This window comes from Neoarius graeffei, chromosome 19 (assembly GCF_027579695.1).
Source record: "Neoarius graeffei isolate fNeoGra1 chromosome 19, fNeoGra1.pri, whole genome shotgun sequence".
Taxonomy (NCBI): Eukaryota; Metazoa; Chordata; class Actinopteri; order Siluriformes; family Ariidae; genus Neoarius; species Neoarius graeffei.
This window is the reverse complement of record NC_083587.1, coordinates 37,405,292-37,429,461: the sequence shown is the minus strand read 5'-3', so window position 1 is coordinate 37,429,461 and position 24,170 is coordinate 37,405,292. Positions and strand designations below refer to the sequence as shown.

General features: G+C 40.7%; 1 protein-coding gene across 1 annotated transcript; it reads right to left on the bottom strand.

The window, feature by feature from the left end:
* Nucleotides 1–1,078: 1,078 nt before the first annotated feature.
* otulina (OTU deubiquitinase with linear linkage specificity a) lies at nucleotides 1,079–11,672 on the bottom strand. The gene is made up of 3 exons (XM_060900037.1): nucleotides 11,410–11,672; nucleotides 5,334–5,455; nucleotides 1,079–2,044 (listed from the first exon to the last, which is right to left on the bottom strand). The coding sequence occupies exons 1-3, from the start codon at nucleotides 11,518–11,520 to the stop codon at nucleotides 1,612–1,614; spliced, it is 666 nt and encodes a 221-aa protein (XP_060756020.1). The 5' UTR covers nucleotides 11,521–11,672; the 3' UTR covers nucleotides 1,079–1,611.
* Nucleotides 11,673–24,170: the final 12,498 nt, after the last annotated feature.

Sequence of the window (24,170 nt, the reverse complement as noted above, 5' to 3'; positions counted from 1 at the left end):
CAATCATCCAAAGTACTTTGGGAATAAAACTGTGCCCCTGTGGACAATAAAGTAAAATATGCTTGAAAATCAGAGATATCCTACAGAAATGGCATGATGGTGGTTCTTCACCCTTTAATTTAAAAAAACAAACAAACATAGGTGAGCCTTGAATACACACCACTTGATCATGCCTGGTTCGAACTAAGAATAAGTGTCTTATTACTGCAGGGTTGATTTCATACAATTTGTTTTCAAGACATTCATCCCTTTCAGTCTGCTACTTCCTTAAAAAAATAAGATGCCAGCATAGATCTGAGGTCTAAGGATGGGATTTTATATTCAGCGACCTCTTTAGTGACTGCATTATTTGCCTGCTTATTACCAGCGAGGCCAACCTGGTCTGGAATCCAAAAATAAAAATAAAATAATAATGCTCAGTTTGTCTTTACAAAATTTCAAATACCGTACAATGAGAACATTTGGAACAAGCCAGTGGATGCCATCATAGTAAAGACAAAAGATATAGAGTGTCACAGAAGTCTCCATATATAGTGGAAATTAATTTTTTAGCAAAATGTCTCCCAAAATTTTCATTCTTAGTTTATTTTATGGATAGATTTTTTTTCCCCCCAGATAGTGTTTTAAAATGCTTTTGACAAAAGAAGAATGTATTGAAATAATTCTCATGGCTACATCACAAAACTCTAAAGGAGCACATTCACAATGTTATTGCATGCATAATCAGGTGTGTTAATACGAGTTCATCACAAGTGGGAGAGATGAAATGGCAGTCATGCAAAATGCAGAGGATGCTTTGTAAATAAAGTTATATTTTGCTAAAAATTCTTAATTTAGCCCATGTATGGAGACTTTTGGGACACCCTGTAGAATGAAGGATTGTGTAAATAAAGGGGGGGGGGGGGGGGGGTCTCTACGTAGGGAGCTCTGGGCCGCTGCATTTGTGCACGTTGCCGTCTTGGAGACAATGTGCTCATTATAGTGCCAATAATTTATTTTGTGTGAGAGGAAAACAAGAGGCTGGTGAGAGAATGACAGTTTATAGCTGTTATAATGCAAATGATAAGAGGAACTAACTTGTTTTACAGTTCTACAGCATTAAAAAATTAAATGTAAGAAATTATAATGGGCTATTCTTAACAAACAAAAGGTTATTGTTGGCAAAACGCTATGGTATAAATAGGAATCAAATGTGTACTTGAGTTTTGCATTGAGCTACAGCACACCACCCAGGCACTGATTATTTTCCTATAACAGCACACCCTGTTGCATTTTAATCCCAACATACAGTATACAGTTTTGGACATAGACGCTATGTCTGTGCAAAAGGTTATTTTATGATCAGTGAATAAAAAAAATCGGGTTTCTAAAAATGTTCTTTATGAAACAGAAGGTACATTTAACATCTTAACACTCAAATGTAGAACAGTTTGCTTTATGCATCTTTTCATATGGCTTTCCAAATTGTATGTCTGTCTTTTTTTGGGACACAAAACACTACATAGGGAATTTATTTTTCTGGAAATAATTTATTTAGACGGTGTGTGTAAAAGTCTAACAGAAACATAAGGTCATGAAACTGAGGCTCACTTGTATTATAATAAATTCAAGTCAAATACATGTGGGTCTGAGCTGTTGAATATGGAGCCTCAGCTCATCAGGCAGTCCCATTTCAGTCACAAGTGCCATACACCTTTGAAGTAACTGCTCCAGACTCTCACCCTTCACAAACAAACTCTCAGCATGAATCCCAGCTGAATTCTCACTAATGTCCTTATCATGTCCACAGCAGTCACTCGGTCCTTCCCGGCAACGTTCGCCATCTTCGTAATTTCTGCAGCGGTCAGAGTCTCCACAATCACTCTGACCTACACCCAGGTCATCCATATCTCCAACAAGCTCTGATACACTGGGAAGAGGAAGCTCCTGAGCTTTGCGCATGGCCTCAAATAGGCATTCTTCATGTTCCTCTACTTTCTGGAGCAGCTGTGTGATTGGCTCAGAGCTCATTGATGGCTGTAACTGACACCAACACCGCAGAGCACTGTAGAAGGCAAGGACAATGTGTCACATTCATCATATCATCCACATGCACAAATGAGCTAATTAGTAATGATGTGCTAAAGCAGTGTTTCTCAAACTTTTTCAGACTAAGGACCACTTTGTCCCAAAAAAAAAAAAAAATTTCAGGGACCACCTGTCAACACCTGCCCCCCACACCATACAGAGATGTGTACTATTAGGTGTTTTTAATTGAAAAAATTATGGTTAACTAAATACATTAAAGGCCTATCCATGCCATATCCTCCGTGGTTTTTAAAGGCAAAAGTATGGAGGTTTAAAATTCAGCAAACAGTTAATCAGAACATTTCATATCAATAGTTCAAAATTGTTCAAAATTAGGAGGAACATGAATGAACTGAAATGAACAAAAATTTTAGATTTAACAGATTACACTTACTTGTCTTCTGCTCAAAACTGACTCTTTTTTCTTAATGGGAGGAGTGGTGCTGATGCATACTAAGCATCAATGATTTTAATATCTGGTTCCAAGCTGGACAGCTTTAATCTGAGATTGGGGGCCACATTGACTCGGTTTCGCTTTTTAGTTTTCACTTTCAGTAAATTAAAAATAAATAAATAAATAAATAAATATCGCCATGAACACGAGCTAGTTAGGATTAGCCTATATGTTCAGAATTTTCATTTGCTTGTTTTCAGGTCTGCCTGCCTGTGAGGCAGAGATTTGTGAGGTGACTGTTGCCTAGAGACGAGAGGCGGAATAAGAGCACGTGCACACTACAAGTTTTATGTGGTGCAAATTCAGATGCAGAACGCTTTTTAAATAATAATAATGAAATTACAGGCCCGTTTTATTGCCGTTAAAAACAAGATTGGATAAATTTAACTTTCTAATAATGTTACAAAGCATATGCTAGCTTATCTTGAAAACGCTGACTACATTTGTAGATCACCTCGCGGACCACTTGAGGTCTCTCGCGGACCTCACTTTGCGAAACACTGTGCTAAAGTGACTTAAATAACTAGGTTTGGCCTGGATGAAAGAATAATAAGAAAAAGGCAATATGTTTTTAGGGACATTTTCTATCCAGCTATAGAAATCCAGAGTTATACAAATCAACGGCTTGAGTGAGCAAAAGAAGCAGATTCCTTTTAGTCTTAATTGCTTAGTAGAGAAGTAAGTAGAACAACCAGGGGGAGATGGGAAGAAAAAACAAAAAACCCCACCCTACTCCTTACCGACTTTTGCAAAATAAACATTTTCATGGTGGTGCGACATTTCAGTGATATAACTCGTGTGTGCTTTCAAATCCCATCACCTCCTATACCACACACATCGGCTAAGGCGCCATCTGTCTTATGCTAGAACATGTCTTCCTTGGACGATTAAGTGCACTAGCAGAACAGATAATCTTTTCAGAATCAGGAACACGGTAAACTATGAAACGTGGACGCTCATGAACCTGTACACGATACATCTAACAAGGTGGTCATAAAATTTTTCCTGTGTACTACAAAGTCACTGCATGCTTTAAACATGCCAACACAAAACATGCTAGCCAGACCCAAATAATATTTTAAGCGTGGTGTGAAGCAAGAACACTACAGTGCATAGCTGAAACTTTGGCCAAAAAAAATTAATAAATAAAATAAAAATCATACATTTGTTCATTTCTCTCTATTAAAGCAATTAACAAAAACTCTCTCTCCATACAATATTGTACTGACTAAGGCCCTGTCCACACGGCAACGGATTCAGGTGAATCTGATAAAATTGTTTATCGTTTCGGCCTGGCGTCCACACGGCACCGGCGTTTTGGGTGCCCCAAAACAAAATCTTTTGAGAACGGGTTCCAGAGTGAAAAAATCTGGCAACGGCGCCGTTGCGAAGTCGTCTGGATGAGTAGAACGGATTTGTTTACGATGACGTCACAACTACATGACTGTCAGTGCTTCACGCCGGGTAGAAGTGTAACGAACTCGATGCGAGTTGTCAACAAATCCTATAACTTGGTTCATGAAACACGCTTACAAAATATTTTCACTGTGAATATTTATTGTGTAATGGTGCAAAGTGTGAGAGAGAGAGAGAGAGAGAGAGAATAGCCCTTAGGGCAGAGTCTTTAGTCCAAACACTGCGGAAGCAGTACCAAACCGTGCACCGCCCGTGCGCTTTCCAAAAACAAAAACAATCCCACCAGCAAAAATAGAAAAAAAAAAAAAAAAGGAGCAATCTCACCTCTTCAGATGTTGGTTTAAGTCCGACAATACATTCCTCAAAAAGGGCGTAGAACAAAGTAATCCATCAACGTGTAGCATTCAATTTATTCCGGACCATTAAAGAATTCTGGAGGATATCAGAATGTTGGCGTACCGGCTTCCATCTACCCCCATTCATTCCTCTTTCCGTGTCTTTCGTTTTACGCTACTGATTAATAATCAAAACTTTGTGGCTGATGCTACAGAAGAAGGGGTTTATGCGCATGCGTCTACTTCTATTGTTCTGGTGTCTTCGATGGGACTGTCTTACAGCGCATGTAGAGGTGTGGCATGTGTATTGCATCATTTTCAGCAAGCGTTGCGTTGCCATACGAACCTGATATTTTACCGATCCGTTGCCCATGTGGACGCGATATTTAAAAAAATAAAAAATAAAATATTGTTGCCATTGTCGTGTGGATGTAGCCTAAGGCACTACATACTACACCAAAGCACTGATGCAGCAAATTAGTAAATAAAAGATGCAAAAAAAAAAAAAGGTAACAAAACACCTCCAAAAAAAAAAAAGCAAAAAAAAAAAAAAAAAAAAGCACTGCTGACTGGCAAATGGAGAGTACAGTGAAATAGTGCAAAACCATGCACATAATGAGACTGGGCTGTTTCTGGTATGTGCAGGATAATACAGAGGCACACTGAAGACAAGCAGAACAGGTCACTCTCACGTGCATGACCTCAATAATGGTGGTGATGTGACAGAAGTCAAAATGACTTGTCAGCAAGAAAAATCACGAATTTTGACTTTGAGCATATTGGTTTACAATAAACATACTGCCTGGAATGGTCTGTGTGCCATTTGTAATTCAGCCAAATCTGAGGATTTAAGGGGGTTGAATGCTTTTGCACTTTATAAAAAAGGGGTATTTACTGTAAGTTTAGACCCCCTTTATACTGTTAAGTTTTTAGAGATATAATGAGGTTGCCAACCATTAAAAAGGAGCTATAATAGGTTTAATCTTGACATACGTAGTATGGACAAAGGATTGTTTGGACTACTTACAGAAAGGAAAACGCAGTCATAAGGAAAGACTTACCTCACAATTCCTTTGAATCGGCCAATAGCCTTCATTTTAACAGCGCCTTCCCTGTAGCCCAAGTTGAAGCCCTGCTGAAGGGAAGCCTCTTTGCCTGCGTCAATTCCATCCCTGAAACCGTCCTGATAGAAAACCACATTGTCCATTCCAGTCCCATCCCCAATTTTATTATACCAAGTTAAGTCACAATTGTTCCACATGGTAAGTACAGAAAGGGCATTTTTGTACCACAATTAATCAAAACATGATATTAAAAAACAGGCAGCACTAATGGTGCAGCGGGTAGAGTTGCCGTCTCTCAGTTCCAGGGTGCCCGGTTCTATCCTGAGCTTAATACCAAGTTATTTCATACAACTGTTCCACACTTGGTACAGAAAATATGTTTTTGTCATAGAATTAAAACCACCTATGCGGTTTCTAGTTTCACCCCACCTTCCAAAAACACGCATGGTAAATTGGCCATGCCAAACTGCCCCAAGGTGTGCAGGGCTCAACATTAAGGACTGCCCGGGGCAAGTGAAACATGCATTCGGGCAAGTGGGATATGTCCCCGACATGCCCGACCGGGCAAGTTGGAACGAGCATACATCAGTCCCCCCAGGATTTCGTGGGCCTTTTTTGTGATTGTTGCGGGCTAAAATGTCTGATGTTGCAGGGGGTTTTCCAAAAAATTGTGATGAAAGTTGCGGTGTTTAGGTTTTTGTTGCAATTACATTGCGGGAGGAAGTGAAAGTTGCGGTGTTTTTTAGGTTTTTGTTGCGATTATATCGCAGGAGGAAGTGAAAGTTGCGAGAAATTGTTGCGATTTTCTCTTTTTGTGATTAAAATTGAGTGATATGTTAAATATTTAAGTTATTACTGAAAAACTATTGATTAAAAAAAACAAAAAGACACTGAGAAATGGTCCTATAAACAACTTTACCAATATAAAAGATTACCAGGACTACAAAAATGCAGAAAAATAGGCTTTACTTATCCAAATGCACCTGTTGGTTCAAAAGTTAAAGTGCACAGAACCTCACAGCACAACATGAAGTTACCTTAAAATATAATATAAATGCCTCAGCTTTCATGTAAGAAAAAAACAACTATTAATACTAGTACTGTGTGCAGGCAGTCTCTCCTGAAGACTAAATTAAACAATAATTATAAACTAATAAAATAAATGGCTCAGGCTTCATAGAAGAAAAAAAAACAATTTGAACAGAATCTCACAGTATGATGCTGAAGCTGCCTAAACAATGGAAACTAAAATACCATTTTGGCAAAAATGTTGGCATCCATTAATTTCTTGTATTAAGTAAAAAAATAATGTAAAGTGCACACAGTCCTTCACTGTAAACATAACACACTTTCAGTAACAGAATTTAAACCTATATAAACACTGACTCGCACATGCTGCTTCTCTTGAACGTATACACTGGCGGAAGGTAGTTTGTCGACGTCACCTCAAGACGACGCCAACGGTTGGTCAAATTTGCGGGGAAGTTGCGGTGATTGGATATAATTGCAACACCGCCCTGAATTCGCGGGGATTGGTTGAATTTGCGTTGAAGTTGCAAATCGCAACATCGCGAAATCCTGGAGGGTCTGATATATTACAAACTAGCACCACAAAAATTAGGCTTTTTGATCTTTTATTTTAGTTCCTAAAAGTGTCCCTCACTACGTATCCACCATTAGGCCTTGGCTGTTTTCTTAGTCTCGGTTTCATTTACTGCTTTGCAAGTTATTTTATATACCCCCGCTATTGTAGTCTGGTACACGTACTGTTTATAGACTCCTTGTGGCGTCATGCATTACGTGATAATTACAGCTGGGGTCAGACAGACACCGTCCTTCATGCAAGCAAGGCTTAATCTGTCTTCAATATGGTTAATTTTTGCGCTGTTTGTGCTTGTTCAAACAGAAATAGATAAAAGGTATTACCGTCTCCCCACTATCAAGAAAAATGTTAACAAATAGAAGCAAATGCTTCAAGAACAACGAGGAAATGAGTGGTTAAAGAATACGAGGAGAGGAGCTCAGCCTGAAAACTCCAGAGAAATTTACGATTGTATTTAAAATGTATTTTACAAAAGCAGAAAGTCGGAAATGAGGACGGAAGAGTTTGCTTAAGAATCTCGTTTTATTTTTTCTGTTCGCATTCAAGACAGCTCCTTCATGAAAGTGTTTGATTTTCTTAAAGGTGAAGCCGCTTCCTTAATTGACACAGAAAACCCTGATTGGTTTCAAAAACAACTTGGGCATAAAAAAAACTCAACAAGGAGCGACATGCGCGATAAATCCTGAAGGAACAGATTAAGAGCAGAGAGAGCTGGAGCTTTGTTTCTGTTATCAAAGGAACACAGTCCTGTGCTATGCTATTTATATATATATATATATATATATATATATATATATATATATATATATATATATATACACACACACTTTGTTATATCATCCACCTCTAGGTTTATTTAAAAAAAAAAAAAAAAGTGCTGCGTCATGAGACTGGCTGCGCTGATTCGGTTACAAGTTGCCAGGTCTGTATAAAACACCCACAACCTACACACTAAACAATAATTTTAAACTCAAACATTATCCTGTCTGTCATCAGGCAGCGCAGGTTGTTGTTGTTTTTTTTTTTTTTAACCTAGAGGTGTATGATAACCAAAAAAAAAAACCCATATATAAATATTCTCACACAGTACTGTTCAAAAGTCTTGGCACCCTACTGTTTTCTTCATACAAACTTTGTTATAGATTTCTATTTTATGATTTCTACATTATCGAGTAATGAACCTAGAGTCTGAGAGAGTTCTACACAAACACACTGAACTTTACAACAGCTGCATGCAAAATGGAAATAAATTGATGACTACTTATTTTGGCTGCTCCTGATTAGGGGTTGCCACAGAGGATCTTTTGTCTCCATTGCTCCCTGTCTTCCGCATCTTTCTCTACCACACCTGCCACTTTCATGTCCTCTCTCACCACATCCATGTATCTCCTCTTTGGCCTTCCTTGTTTTCGTGTGCCTGGCAGCTCCATCCTCAACATGCTCTGCATCTCTTCTCAGGATGTGCCCGTACCATCTCAGTCTCAGCTCTCTTAGCTTAATTCCCAAGCTCTCCACATGTGCTGTCCGTCAGATGTGCTCGTTCCTTATCCTGTCCAACCTCCCATCGCAAACCTTAACATCCTCAACTCCGCCACCTCCAACTTTGCCTCCTGTCTCTTCGTTAAGGGTACGGTCTCCAATCCATACATCACAGCTGGTCTCACTACTGTCTTATACATCTTACCTTTCACTTTTGCTGGGACTTTCTTATCACATGAAATGGAAATAAATCGACTATGGCAGGAAAAACTATTTTGGATACAATTGTTATTGTCCGTTACAAGTAAAACAGTAACGGATGACCAAATTTCAACTCAACATGTGATCATTTTCCAAGTGGAAATTTTAAAAGTTAATGTCGAGCCCTGGTACGAAAGTGTGTGTGTGCACATAGTGTCCCTGCTACTGTCACCCCATTCAGGGTGTGTTCCCACCCCACACCCAGTGTTCCCAGGACAGGCTCCTTATCCACCACAAACCCTTACCGGGATGATGCTATTACTGTAGATGAACAAATACTAGACTGGGTTGTTTTACAATCAGGGTACGCAAACTAAAAATCACATTTAATACTTATCTTCAGCATCAAAAGGCTTGACTAAATAAACTTGATTGTTTATTGTAGCCCTGTGATAGCTCTATTTACCATGCAAAAAAAAAAAAAAATTTGGTGATAACATTATTTTTGGTGAATGTATGGCAATATGTGTCATATTTAGCAAAATTACTCGTGTCATTTAGAAAAAGTGCTTTTTTGACCACAGGTAGCTCCAAAAGGGATGCACTTAAATCATTCTTTATACCATAAAACACATTTGGTTCCATATCATTGGAAACATAGTTAAGTTTTAATGTTGAATGCCAGTAAGTTTTCAGACTATTTTGATCAAATTAGTATGTAATTGTGTCAAAAAAAGTCCTCTCCGAGACAGCTAATTTTTCAATATAAAATATCTAAAATGATTATTTTCATCCTAAAATGTGGTCAAGATATTGGGACATAAATATTAGAGACAACTAACACAAAGTTTACAGCCTTATATTTAAAAGCACTATGGAAGTAGTGGATTCTGAATTGTCAAAAAAAAAAAGTCCTCTCCGAGAATCACTTCATTTGTTTCTCCCATCTTATAGCAGATTACACAAAACTACCATACACATTAGGGCTGTAACAATATGCAAATCGAAATCGCGATACGCAGAGCCACGATCCGTGTCGCGATACAAGAAGGCAGAATCGCAGTACACCCTTTCAAACTTCTCCTCAGCCCAAAAACAGAGGTGCTTCCAAACTTCAATTTATGAATACTTTACTTTTTATTTAAATTACATTTTAAACTTACTTAAATTACTTTTATTTTTTATATCTATTAGTAAGTCGTTTTTTCGCCGACCTGCGACAATCTTCTGCGAGTCACGCAACGTCCACACTCGCCACTGGCAGAGCATTCATTTCTTTTAAGCGGTCACCATTCTGGTTGCGACGCGGGGAGCGAATCTGTAAACAAGCAGCTCATTGGCTGGCTAGGTGTGCCACAAGCCAATCACAATCACTTGACCGGAAAGGCATGCAGTGTTGCCAGATTGGGCAGGTTTAGGTGCTTTTTGGCTGGTTTTGAACATATTTTGGGGTGGAAAATGTTAGCAATATCTGGCAATACTGAAGGCATGTCTGCTTCTGCGGCAGTTACATTTTGGCCAAGTTTACATTAGACCGTATCTGTCTCGTTTTCTTCACGGATGCACTGTCCGTTTACATTAAAACGCCTGGAAACGCCGGGAAACGGGAATCCGCCAGAGTCCACATATTCAATCCAGATCGTGTCTGATCCGGTGCTGTGTAAACATTGAGAATACGCGGATACGCTGTGCTGAGCTCTAGCTGGCGTCGTCATTGGACAACGTCACTGTGACCTCCACCTTCCTGATTAGCTGGCGTTGGTCATGTGACGCGACTGCTGAAAAACGGCGCGGACTTCCGCCTTGTATCACCTTTCGTTAAAGAGTATAAAAGTATGAAAATATCGTTTTTAAAAACGTTAATCTGATGATCTGCTGATACGGTCTAATGTAAACCCCACCTTAGACACGCGAGCAATGTTTCACCATAAAAATTCCGTAATTTCCATCTGTTTTCCGCGATCACAGAAAATCATTGGCCCTATGAGAGTGAGACAGTGAGAGAGCCACCCCCCCAAAAAAAAATCTTAACGGATTTACACGATTTGGAAAAAATGACTTTTTCAGAACCGAAAAAAACAGAGCTTCCGGCTCAACAGTATTATTTTGAGAAATAAAACAGTCTTTGGATATACATTTGTTCGTTTTTGCATACATATTACTCATTCTCTGCAGTGGTCTGAATTATTTGTTATTAAATAGTTAATGTAAGTAAGTAAATGTTAAGTCAAATTTACTACTTTAAAAATATATTTTAAAAAACCGTGGGTGTATCGAATCGTGGGTCAAAAATCGCAATACGAATCGAATCGTGAGTTGGGTGTATCGTTACAGCCCTATTATGTCAAAAAATTACCTGAAATCTGTTCTTTAACTAGTCCTTCACTTAAAAACTGGTACAAGAATCAATTTGAATTTTGGACCCCTGTGACACAAACTTTGTACCCTGATTGTAAAATAACCCGACTATTAAAATATTATAATTAATTCTTTCCAGACCAATGTGCTGCTCAGTTCCAATATTAACCTCAAATACTGGACCACGTTAATACCTGGATCCTGGTCCATAATTCTTTTGTTTGGCTAGGGAGGCACCTTCAGGAGATTATGAATTAACTGAAATAAACCGTAGTGTATGCTTCGACAGGTTTCAAACGGTTGTCCAGCAAAAGTGAATATCCATAAAGGTAATCTATGTGGACATTATTATTATTATTATTATTCGTTTTACAGTACATGAGAGCGCCATGACTGGCAGATAAATTGGAGAAGGACAGAAAACTGCCTCACCTTAGCTCGCTTTTCCATCATGAATCTCCATTCTTTGTTTTGAAGACTTAGTTCATCTATGTCCTCATCATAAACATCATCGCTTTGCGGTACCGCCATTACCCAGGACATGCTGACTAAAACTTCAACCCTATCAGCTCACAGACACCAAGCTGCTCAATCCAACCGTCCACTACGGCCTTTCCCAGCCGTCTTTAACAGCGCTTCTCCATAGAAACACGCCTGTGGAGGAGCTCGCCATAATCTCTGGCCACGTGACCACGTCATCCAATCGCGTCGTTTGTTTCTTCTTTCTCTCTCTCCTTCTGATTTATATGGCGATTGACAACTGTTTCTGTGTATTACCGCCACCGCTGGACTGGAGTGTGGAACAGGAGTTGCTTCTTATCTAGAAATGAAATACGTTTTAATAATCCTGTGTTTTTCAAAAAAGTAAACAAATAAGATAAAATTTTCCCATTACTTCTTTGTAAGATATTTCTGACATTAAAGGGTGTATTATTGGCTTCGACTTGAGCAATAAAATTCTGTCTCTCTTGATAGTATTTTTGACAATGAATAAGAACATGCTCTACAGTCTCTGGGCTTTGTGATGCACAATACTCGCAGTTACCATCAGCATGCCTACTCATAATAAAGAGAGTACTATTGAGATGGGAGTGCCCAATTCTCAGCCTGGCCAATACCACTTCCTCCTGTCTTGCATTAAGTAGGGTGACCAGACGTCCCGGTTTTACCGGGACAGTCACGATTTGGGGTTGTGTGTCCCGAACAGTGGCGGCTGGTAGTCTTTCAAACAGGGGAGGCTGGTCGGTTACGATATTTCTAGATTTTAAAAGAAAAAACACATCAATTTTGCCCATACTCTTGCCTCTGATCTGGCTGATTGTTGGCAGCGTCACAAACTGTGCAATAACAGGTTCTTTTGGCCCATTAGCCTACTGTCCAATATACATGATGGTGGTGTTGGGGGGAGGGGTATATTTTAACATTTTATATTTTAAAATTGTGGCATGTTGTTTAAAAATTGATCATTATTGAAAGCAGCTCTTTGTCAGGAACCTCAGCAGTAACAGCAGAGTGTTCTGGAATAGGCACAAGCACTGACCTTGGGGAGCCAAACATAGAGCTGGGTGCCACGCATTTCATTCAATGACACTTTGCCTATATTTTACTTTTTTTTACTGAGAAATGTTTTATTGACAATTTTGATAACCCTTCACTTTTAATCCAGGTCTGTAGTGTGAAATGTTCTCGGCTGTGCTTTTGTTTAAAAATGTTTTCCAAATTGTAGCGGTGTTTAATTCATATCCAGAAAAATATATATTCCAATATAATATACTCAGCATAAACATTTTAAATAGATTCTATATTTTTGGTCCATCCATGACATATTACTAAAGTAGCCTATTTACTGTTGTTGATGTGGGTCACTTGCTGTTAGCCAATTCACTTTCTCGTACCAGGAGAGCTGAAAGGAACAAGTATTATTCCCTACCTTTTTCACCAAGTCAATTTGAGGCGTTGGTCTACCCTGCTCTTTAATTTTAATTTTTTCCTCGAAAGGAAGACTGGCAAATGGCTTTGCCAAAATTAAATCAGCAATGCTTGGCATCCGTGCGCAGCTTTCTTGCTAGCTGACTAGCCCCCTCAAGTTCAAGTTCAGTCACTCAAATAAACAAAATTTCTGGAACTAAGATAGCAAACTTGACAACACTATATTTACACTTTATTTACAATGAAAATATATACAAACTAAAAAAGCTGGTAGAAACCGTATGTAATGAATGAAATCGAAATGTAAGCTGATCTCTTACAATACACCACAGCACTTGCGAATCCGCATGGGACTGAACTGAGATTCACCGCTGCCTGTCTATATTTGAAACGAGCTGTCAATCAAAGAAAATATCCGGCCGCTTTCACCAATCACCAGTCTCCTCGCGGAAACTGCCATGTCCCTCCCATGTGAGGCTGGGAGTCCGTAGGCGGGCATTTTCGCAGTATTTGTCCAATAATCGTCTTGCATTTTGAGATTGAAAAGTGCAGAGCTCCCAAATGCCATTGAAGTCCACTGAGGCTGCGCTGCATCGCGCTGTCACGAGGGGGGAAAACTCACGCACACATTAAAGTTATAAGGGAATGATTTCGCACTGTAGTTGGGTTAAGCACATATATTTCTATGATTCTGGATCTGAAATAGCAATGTTATAAGGTCGGCTATAACATAAGCCTAGCGCAATTCATCCTACACGATATTCGTCATTTTTAGAGGAGGCTGAGCCTCCCTCGTTGTCTTAGAGCAATCGCCCGTGGTCCCGAGTCCCGACAAAAGTCTGTCGGGACACGGATATGTCCCGGTTTTCGCCACTCACGATGTTTGCGACTGAGCAGCGTGGGAATCATTAGCGGAGAAATGTCTGCATTTACTATTTTGATGAATTGACGGGAATCGCAAACTTTCCTGGTTACTGCCCCCTGGCCCTGTGGCATGGGTGTTTATTTAGCCACATTATTCCAGACAACAGAACGTGTTGCCATGCAACAATAAAATAAACATTAACTGGCGCGAATGTTCTTTGTCTAGCAGCTAGCAGCAGTAATGCCGCAGCAATTATGCCGAAAAGAAAATGTACCTTTTCCAAAGATTTACAGGGCACCTACTCCTTCCTCCGAGAGGTGCAGAACAATGCGCACGAAGCCTACTGCACACACTGTAAGTGTTTTGTTCTTGTACTGAGTTGGGTAGCCTATGTTGCAAATGATGTGCGCTCCTGTGGGGGCTTTCCTCGGGCTGTCGCCCCTCTCCTCCTTTATTTCTGTTTTGTTTGAGTGTATATTCTCAAATCACTTCTCTTTTTTTGTTTCTGTTTAACATACCATTCTGACAGTTTGGCCATATTGCTGTGTTGAACAGCTTGTTGCACCTTCCATTAAAGTGTTCACTTTTGTACACATCTTCTTGCTTTATTCATGCAGTTGTGGGGAATGGTTAGTAAGGTTGAGTCTGACCTAGGCTATGTTGAGGTCACATATCTACTTTTTAAGTTCATGCTATAGTGCATACAATTTTAGAGATATAGCCTACATGTGCATATGCGTTCTTCTTGGTGTTCTCACAAACAGGTGAAATAAATCAGTTTAAATTTGGCCTATGGACATAGCCTGGCCTATTCTCAGCCATTACAAAATCTGTTGTCTGACCATAATTTAACTGATCTGTATACCACTATGCTACTAGATAACAAAATGCCTGTTTGTTTTATTTCATGTGAGATGTTGATAAATGTGAGCTTCAACAAAATGATAAGAGCACCTCTCTGAGTGTCACGTTTACGTAAAAAAAAGGTGTGCGTGCACGAGCATGGTCGCGCGCAAAAGTGTCCCGGTTTCAGACTAGGGAAATCTGGTCACCCTAGCATTAAGTGAACCAATAGCTCTATGTATATCAGGCTGAATGTTAAAAAGATGCCTCCCAGAAGACCCATTCTCCCAAAGGTGCTGCCATCTCCCATGTACTCTGGCCTTAATGATGCTTTTGACTTCAGCCTTACTATACTGTATATTTGTATCTATATTGTCCCTACTTGCCGTTCTTTTGGCATATTTATCAGCCAACTCGTTCCCCTCCACCCCTACATGAGCTGGAACCCATAAAAAGGAAAGTTTAAAACCTGCCTTCATTAACACACTTGTCAACTGTAAAATGTCAAGAAGAGTGCCGTTCCTGGATGTGGAATGTGAGTTCTGAATACTCACAAGAGCAGAGCTAGAGTCAGATGCTATGACCACTTGCCTGTGCCTATCCCCATTACCCTCTATCCAGAGCAGGGCAAACCATATGGCTACCAGCTCTGCTGTATACACAGCCAGGTCATCAGTTATTCTCTTTTTAATGGCCAACCCCAGCTCGGGTACCACATACGCCACTCCCACCCTTTTATCAGGACCCTTTGAGGCATCTGTATATATGAACATACTCTTGCTGTAATGTTCATGACTGTACCCATCAACTCTCCACTTGTCCACCTCACACTCCTGCCTTTCTTCAAGCAGCCCCAGGTCTACTTTAGCTTCCTCAAAGGTCCAAGGGGGAACTGTAGAATATGATACTGTAGGGCAGATATTAAAGCCACTTAATCCCATATTCATAACCCAATCCCTGACTGTCCACCCAAAGCTTTTCCCTCCCTCATACAGTCGCTCTTGGCAATATCTCAGGACTGGCTGAGTAATGTGGCCATCATTGTGACCCCTGAGGTTAGCCCAGTACACCAGGGCAAGCTGCTGTCTTCTTAAATATAAGGGCATTTCCCCAACCTCAATCTGAATGGCTGCCACTTTGTTTCTTCTTCACTTGCTTTGGTTAACTGGAAACAACCGACATCGCCACCTATCTTCTGTCGTGTTTAGTGTCGCCAAACCAGCAGAAAAATAAACCAGTTACAAAAAGAAGAACTTTATCAGACATCCCAACCTGACAAAATTCATTTCAGGGAGGTCTCCCCGCTTTGGGGATTTATTTATTTTTTTTTGTGGTACTCCCCGAGAAAATTTTGAATTTGGTTGATGTGATTTCCTGCAGGCGGCACGGTGGTGTAGTGGTTAGCGCTATTGCCTCACAGCAAGAAGGTCCAGGTTCGAGCCCCGTGGCCGGCGAGGGCCTTTCTGTGTGGAGTTTGCATGTTCTCCCCGTGTCTGTGTGGGTTTCCTCTGGGTGCTCCGGTTTCCCCCACAGTCCAAAGACATGCAGGTTAGGTTAACTGGTGACTCTAAATTGACCGTAGGTGTGAATGTGAGTGTGAATGGTTGTCTGTGTCTGTGTCAGCCCTGTGATGACCTGGCGACTTGTCCAGGGTGTACCTCGCCTTTCACCCGTAGTCAGCTGGGATAGGCTCCAGCTTGCCTGCGACCCTGTAGAACAGGATAAAGCGGCTAGAGATGATGAGATGAGATGAGATTTCCTGCATTCTGGTGGATTTTGGGGTGGCCTTTTAGAGATGAACAATATCTGAATTCACTCAGATTCATAGCTGACACCCTGACTTGGGGAATTAGCTGCCCCCAACCAGAGTTGGACAAAGTACCCAACTTCATAACTTAAGTCAAAGTACAGATCCCACTTGTCAAATGTTATTCTGATACAAGTGAAAGTCGTCCAGTCAAATTTTTACTTAACCCTTTGATGCAAAACATATGCACACCCCTTCTAATGCACAACATGGGTCAAAAATGACCCGCATTCATTTTCAGGTTATTTCATGCTGACGGAGTTTTTCTTTGCTCTATCTTTTGAAATCAATTTATTTTATGATTGAATATTCCAAGTATTCTTTAAATATCTTGTTTTTAATTACCACAAATCATTAATTTAATTTTTTCTTTCCTACTTTATGAACAAAAATACTTTTTATATTACTACACATGGGTCATCCAAGTGTGATTTAAAATTAAATGTCTTAATACTATAATAATAATTTGTTTCAAGTAATTACTTTAGCAGTGAATGGGGCCAGTTAATTATTTATTTATTAACTATGTAGTTACAGTGGGGCAAAAAAGTATTTAGTCAGTCACCAATTGTGCAAGTTCTCCCACTTAAAAAGATGAGAGAGGCCTGTAATTTTCATCATAGGTACACTTCAACTATGAGAGACAGAATGAGAAAAAAAATCCAGAAAATCACATTGTCTGATTTTTAAATAATTTATTTGCAGATTATGGTGGAAAATAAGTATTTGGTCAATAACAAAAGTTCATCTCAATACTTTGTTATATACCCTTTGTTGGCAATGAGAGAGGTCAAACGTTTTCTGTAAGTCTTCACAAGGTTTTCACACACTGTTGCTGGTATTTTGGCCCATTCCTCCATGCAGATCTCCTCTAGAGCAGTGATGTTTTGGGGCTGTCGCTGGGCAACACGGACTTTCAACTCCCTCCAAAGATTTTCTGTGGGGTTGAGATCTGGAGACTGGCTAGGCCACTCCAGGACCTTGAAATGCTTCTTACAAAGCCACTCCTTCGGTGCCCGGGCGGTGTGTTTGGGATCATTGTCATGCTGAAAGACCCAGCCACGTTTCATCTTCAATGCCCTTGCTGATGGAAGGAGGTTTTCACTCAAAATCTCACGATACATGGCCCCATTCATTCTTTCCTTTACACGGATCAGTCGTCCTGGTCCCTTTGCAGAAAAACAGCCCCAAGGCATGATGTTTCCACCCCCATGCGTCACAGTAGGTATGGTGTTCTTTGGATGCAACTCAGCATTCTTTCTCCTCCAAACACGACAAGTTGAGTTTTTACCAAAAAGTTCTATTTTGGTTTCATCTGACCATATGACATTCTCCCAATCCTCTTCTGGATCATCCAAATGCTCCCTAGCAAACTTCAGATGGGCCTGGACATGTACTGGCTTAAGCAGGGGGACACGTCTGGCACTGCAGGATTTGAGTCCCTGGCGGCGTAGTGTGTTACTGATGGTAGCCTTTGTTACTTTGGTCCCAGCTCTTTGCAGGTCATTCACTAGGTCCCCCCGTGTGGTTCTGGGATTTTTGCTCACCGTTCTTGTGATCATTTTGACCCCACGGGGTGAGATCTTGTGTGGAGCCCCAGATCGAGGGAGATTATCAGTGGTCTTGTGTGTCTTCCATTTTCTAATAATTGCTCCCACAGTTGATTTCTTCACACCAAGCTGCTTACCTATTGCAGATTCAGTCTTCCCAGCCTGGTGCAGGTCTACAATTTTGTTTCTGGTGTCCTTTGACAGCTTTTTGGTCTTGGCCATAGTGGAGTTTGGAGTGTGACTGTTTGAGGTTGTGGACAGGCGTCTTTTATACTGATAACGAGTTCAAACAGGTGCCATTAATACAGGTAACGAGTGGAGGACAGAGGAGCCTCTTAAAGAAGAAGTTACAGGTCTGTGAGAGCCAGAAATCTTGCTTGTTTGTAGGTGACCAAATACTTATTTTACCGAGGAATTTACCAATTAATTCATTAAAAATCCTACAATGTGATTTCCTGGATTCTTTCCCCCCATTCTGTCTCTCATAGTTGAAGTGTACCTATGATGAAAATTACAGGCCTCTCTCATCTTTTTAAGTGGGAGAACTTGCACAATTGGTGGCTGACTAAATACTTTTTTGCCCCACTGTAGCTAAGCCAACTACAATAAAATTAGCTAACTAAAGTAGAATATGTCAACAGCTAGGTAGCTAATAGTAATTACTTGTAACTTTCTGACAAGTAATCTACTCACTCTCAAGGTAACCTAAACATAATCAGTTTTTTTCTAAGGTAATGTTAGAACAATTGAAAAACATTACTTACATGTATTAGATGGGCAAAGGGCGCTGTGCTGAGCTGTGAAATGTCTGACACAAGCACAATTCACAGTTCCCACCAAACGCTGGAGTAAATGCATGCGGGTCGTTTCTGACCCATGTGTGTAAACTTGATGTAGAATTACAAAAGCTGTGCTTGTTCATAACTTAAGAAAGGAAAAATAAAAATGATGATTTGTGCTAAACAAAATCAAGATATTTACTGCATATTTGGAAAAGTAAATGACAAAATGAATTTATTTCAAAAGTATATCATAGAAACACTCAGCCATACATGAAATAACCTGGAAAATGAATGCAGGTCGTTTTTGACCCATGTTGTGCATTAGAAGGGTAATGATACAAAAAGGGTTTTTATTCAAAAAGTAAGAAAGGAAAAAATAAAATAAGGATGTATGATGATCAAAAACAAGTTACTTGAGGAATACCTTGAATACTGAATGATGGAATTAATTTATTGCAAAGATATAGAAGATAAAAACTCAGCCGGGTCACTTTTGACCCATGTTTTGCATCAAAGGGTTAAGTTAAAGTATTTACTTTTAAAAATACTTAAGTATTAAAAGTACATTTTCTGTCAGTGCATTGTTGTATCATCGCCACAACGCTTACAAAACCTAATGTCTCTGAAGCAACCGACTGGATTTACAAAATGAACGCATGCTGTGCCATCATGGTGGTTTAACATTAAGCTAGCTAGTCAGTGAAACTCCACCTGACATGCTAGCAAACTCTTTTCAAACTCGAAATCATATTGGGTAGCTAATGCTATTAGAAAAGAAAGATTTCTACATTCTGTTTATTTGGCAAGATTATGCTAAAACATTTCTGAAAGGACTTCAGATAAGTTAACGTTATTCATGTTCGCGAAACTCTGTTTTTACATGCTAACTAACAGTGTCCAAGTTAACTAGCTACGTGTCAACATTAGCTGTGGACAAGACAATGGCAACTTGGTAGGCAAATCCATAGAAAGTCGTTTGACTAAAGGCCAATTTATGCTGACAACCCAGTCCTCGCAGATAGCGTCGCAGATAGCGTCTGCGTAGCCCCCCCCCCTTCGCAGACGCTCTGCGCGCACCTCCCAAAAATTGTGACCACCGCAGAAGCCTCGCAGACAGTGTCGCAGACAAGAGGGCTCTGAGTGGTCCACTCTACATCCGCTGTACACGCACTTCCGCTTCCCTACTTTCCCGGTTTGGTTTGTTTTCATGACCGCCATTTTTAAAAACACGAGCGAAGATGGAGCAGCACGAAGAGCGGTTGATCGAGGAAGTACGTACATCTATACGACTCCAGTTCTAGTCATTATAAGTAACCGGAGGATAAACACTCCACTAACCACACCCACCAACTACTCCTAGCGATTTCGCGACTTCGCGCCCCCTTGCGTTGTGGCGGTGAATAACATCGCGCACACCTATTACTCCCCGCTCAACGATAAATTACAACTGTCTGCGAAAAGCTATCTGCGAAAGCCTTGTCGCAAGAGCATGCAGTACACTTAACCAGACTGCATAGCTATTGCAACATTATCGCTAGCTCTAAAAGCACAGACAACTTCATTGCAAGCTTTCTCTTGGCATAAAATGTTTATATACCTCAATATGCTTCCACAGGTTGGACGGCGGGTTTTTATAGGCCGTGATGTGGTTCGTTTTAGGCAAACAAAGCAAACATTTAAAACGAAATGAATCTTTAATCCGTACAGAAAACTGAAACATGGGTTCATGGGTCATGCATTCTCCAGAAGAACCGCCTCCTTCCATTCTGCCATCAACTGATCGTGTTCAAATAATACTGCTGAAAAATCATTGAACTTGATTTCATACAGTCTATGGATGTGACGTGATCCTAGTGATTACTGATAGACTGTCTCAGGTGTCACCTGTGAAAAAAACAATCACATTTTAGAAAAGAAAAGAAAAAAAATCCACTTTCAAAGCTGTTTCATAGTAACAAGTAACAAGGGCCTTGATAGAAATGTAGTGGAGTAAAAAAGTACGATATTTGTCTTTCAAATGTAGTGAGGTTAAAGTCATAAGTTTCCAGAAAAAAAAAAATACTCAAGTAAAGTACAGATACTCAAAAAGTGTACTTAAGTACAGTACTCAAGTAAATGTACTTCATTACTGTCCACCTCTGCCCCCAACCCATAAACTATGATAACCACAATATATTAAGCTTCTTACTGATTGAATCTGGACAGTGAATTCAAGTACCTGGGGTCAACTGTGCAGGAAAATGGGGTCTGCGATAGTGAGGTGAGAAAGAGAGTGCAGGCAGGGTGGAGCAGTTGGAGAAGGATTTCGGGAGTCGTTTGTGATAGGAAAGTCCCAGCAAAAGTGAAAGGTAAGATGTATAAGACAGTAGTGAGACCAGCTGTGATGTACGGATTGGAGACCGTACCCTTAACGAAGAGACAGGAGGCAAAGTTGGAGGTAGCGGAGTTGAGGATGTTAAGGTTTGCGATGGGAGTGACGAGGTTGGACAGGATAAGGAACGAGCACATCAGAGGGACAGCACATGTGGAGACCTTGGGAATTAAGCTAAGAGAGCTGAGACTGAGATGGTATGGGCACATCCTGAGAAGAGATGCAGAGCATGTGGGAAGGAGAATGTTGAGGATGGAGCTGCCAGGCACACGAAAACGAGGAAGGCCAAAGAGGAGATACATGGATGTGGTGAGAGAGGACATGAAAGTGGCAGGTGTGGTAGAGGAGGATGTGGAAGACAGGGAGCAATGGAGACGAAAGATCCACTGTGGCGACCCCTAAGAGCAGCCAGAAGAAGAAGACTGATTGAATCTGGACACCCAGAGTATTCCTTACTCTTATCAGACAAGGGTACACTTTTGTGTAGTCTGATGTAGAATATGTCCTATTTTCGTTTCTTGGGGCACTCTGCCTCTGCCATGACGCTCCTGCTCCTATGCACTGACTGACTGAATCATTGTTAGAGGGAGAAGCGCGTGGAAAATGGCGGCCGGTTCATTTCTTCTCCTCTCCACTGCTTTGGCCAAACAGCGCATGCAGAGGCGGGAGAAAACATGCCTCACGCGCCATCGCCACTACATTGCAAGTGCGTGCACACACATATGAACCACCAGAGGGCTCGTGCGTACACACACATATGAACCACCAGAGAGCACGCGTGTACACTTGTTTTTTTTTTTTTTTCTTTAACTGGAACTACGCGTTGTGAAATTGGCCGCATCCCAAACCGCACTCTACCCTACTCAATAGTGTGCCACCACACCACAGGCCTGTTATTGTGATGTACACAAGTTTGCATCTGGTCGGTTCGGGATGAAGCTTGCTCACTTGCTCTAGATTCTGTGAGATTGTATGTAATTTGCAGGCATCAGGGAGCCGCTATCAATATGCGGGAGACTCCTGGAACTTCCAGGAGACTTGGGATGTCTGCTTTATTCATCACATGCTTGTCAAATTCCTCTCTGCATTTAACCCATCTGAAGCCAGTGAACACACACATGCACACATACACATACCCAGAGCAGTGGGCAGCCATGCTAACAGTGCCCAGGGAGCAGTTGGAAGTTAGGTGCCTCGCTCAAGGGGACCTCAGCCCAAGGCCTATATTAACCTAACCGCGTGTCTTTGAACTGTGGGGGAAACTGCAGCACGTGGAGGAAACCCACGCAGACACGGGGAGAATATGCAAACTCTGCACAAAAAGGCCCCCGCCGAACCCAGAACCTTCTTGCTGTGAGGCAACCATGCCGCCCAAGTAGACGGCCTTTCGATTTCATAAAATCGGTGAAATTTAGTTCCCTCTGAAATTTGGTCATTGTGATATATGTTTATGTCTGTAATATCTTAAAAAAAAAAAAAGAGACCATTCTGTGGCTGGGAAGTTATTTAATTTGAGGATAATGTGGTATAACTCCAGACCCAGTTTTGGGCATCGGTTCCCTCCAGGCCTTGGTTTGCCGTGGGTGATGCCTGTGCTCCTAGCTATGGACTTCACTGAGCTCGTTGCTCATTTTGACATCGTGGTTGTCCAGTGCTCTGTGCAGCAGTGCTTTAGTGCTTGCTGTGATGTTTCGAGCGATGTTGCTCGGTGGTGTCATGGCGGATGTGCAGGCAGTTTGGAACATACCAGCACTCTGCATGGTGGTGCGTCTGTGCTCACTTTGTGGATTCATGGCGCGGTGTTCTGAGTGATGTCACCTGGCGGTATCGTGGCGGCTGTGTAGGCGGTGTGGGACTTGTTTTCATGCGCCTTTTGGTGGGACTGTGGCTGCTACACCATTGGAATGACATTCTGACCTTTATTTGGTGGACTTTTTTTTCCCCCTTATAATTGTAAAGTGACCTTGGGTTTTGAGAAAGGCGCTATATAAATCGAAATTATTATTATTATTATTGTAAAATCGGTCACTTCACGCAGTCAAACAGATAGAGAAAGTCCATGCGCAGGTTTACCTGCTTCTTCTTCTTCTCTTCTTTCTTCTGTTGGGTTTTCCGTCATGCGGCATTCAGTGTTGCATTACTGCCATCTACAGGTTTACTTTGACCGTGCACTGACAGTTACATCATTCTGTCACTAAACGAACAACTGATCACACCAAGGTGCTCGCTGACCGCCGATATTTATTAGTTTGAGCCTGCATTTCCTTTCCTTCGCAACATAACATCTTTTCTTCTCACTTTCTGCTACTGTAGTTGGTCTTTCATGTTTCATTCGCACACTCACATCATCCATTTCCCTCTCCTGTTTGAAATTTGTATCCCACAATGCCTTGAGCGAACATAGAAAGCCCACCACATAATGCATGACGTAGTATCTTGAGTTGGGTCACAGTGAAGCAAGAAAAAATAGCGGAGAATTTAGGGCCACGTTGCCCTAAATTAATTAATTGTTCTATTAAAAAATAATAATAATAATAATAAAATTGGAAGTCTGTGATTTGAATTCAGTAGTTTTCAGTCCACTAAACAAAGATAATTGGGTGTCAGGGAAAATTATTTTTATGACCTAAACTTGAAAAATCTGAAAGGCAGTCTACCTTTAAATTTGGTCTCACTTTTTAAAATCATACCTTATTGAAAGATTTCAAGAGTCAATGCATATAATTGTTTAAATTTCCTCAGTAGACTTGGTGTTTCAATCAAGCCAGCAAACTCCGCTTAGGTCCGTCAACAAAAGCCAGTGTTATCTGTCTAACACATTAGATCAACAAATTATACCTTCCTGTAATCCCTAAGATGTTTTCTAACCACCCAAGAAGAAAGACTGTAGATGTCATACCCAGAGGAGACAGGCCACACCTATTAGTGTTCTTTAAGGTCCCTTCACTGGCTTCCAGTAAGCTACAGAATTGACTTTAAAGCATTGCTGCTGGTGTACAAATCTCTAAATGGTACAGGGCCCAATTACCTCTCTGATATGTTGCAG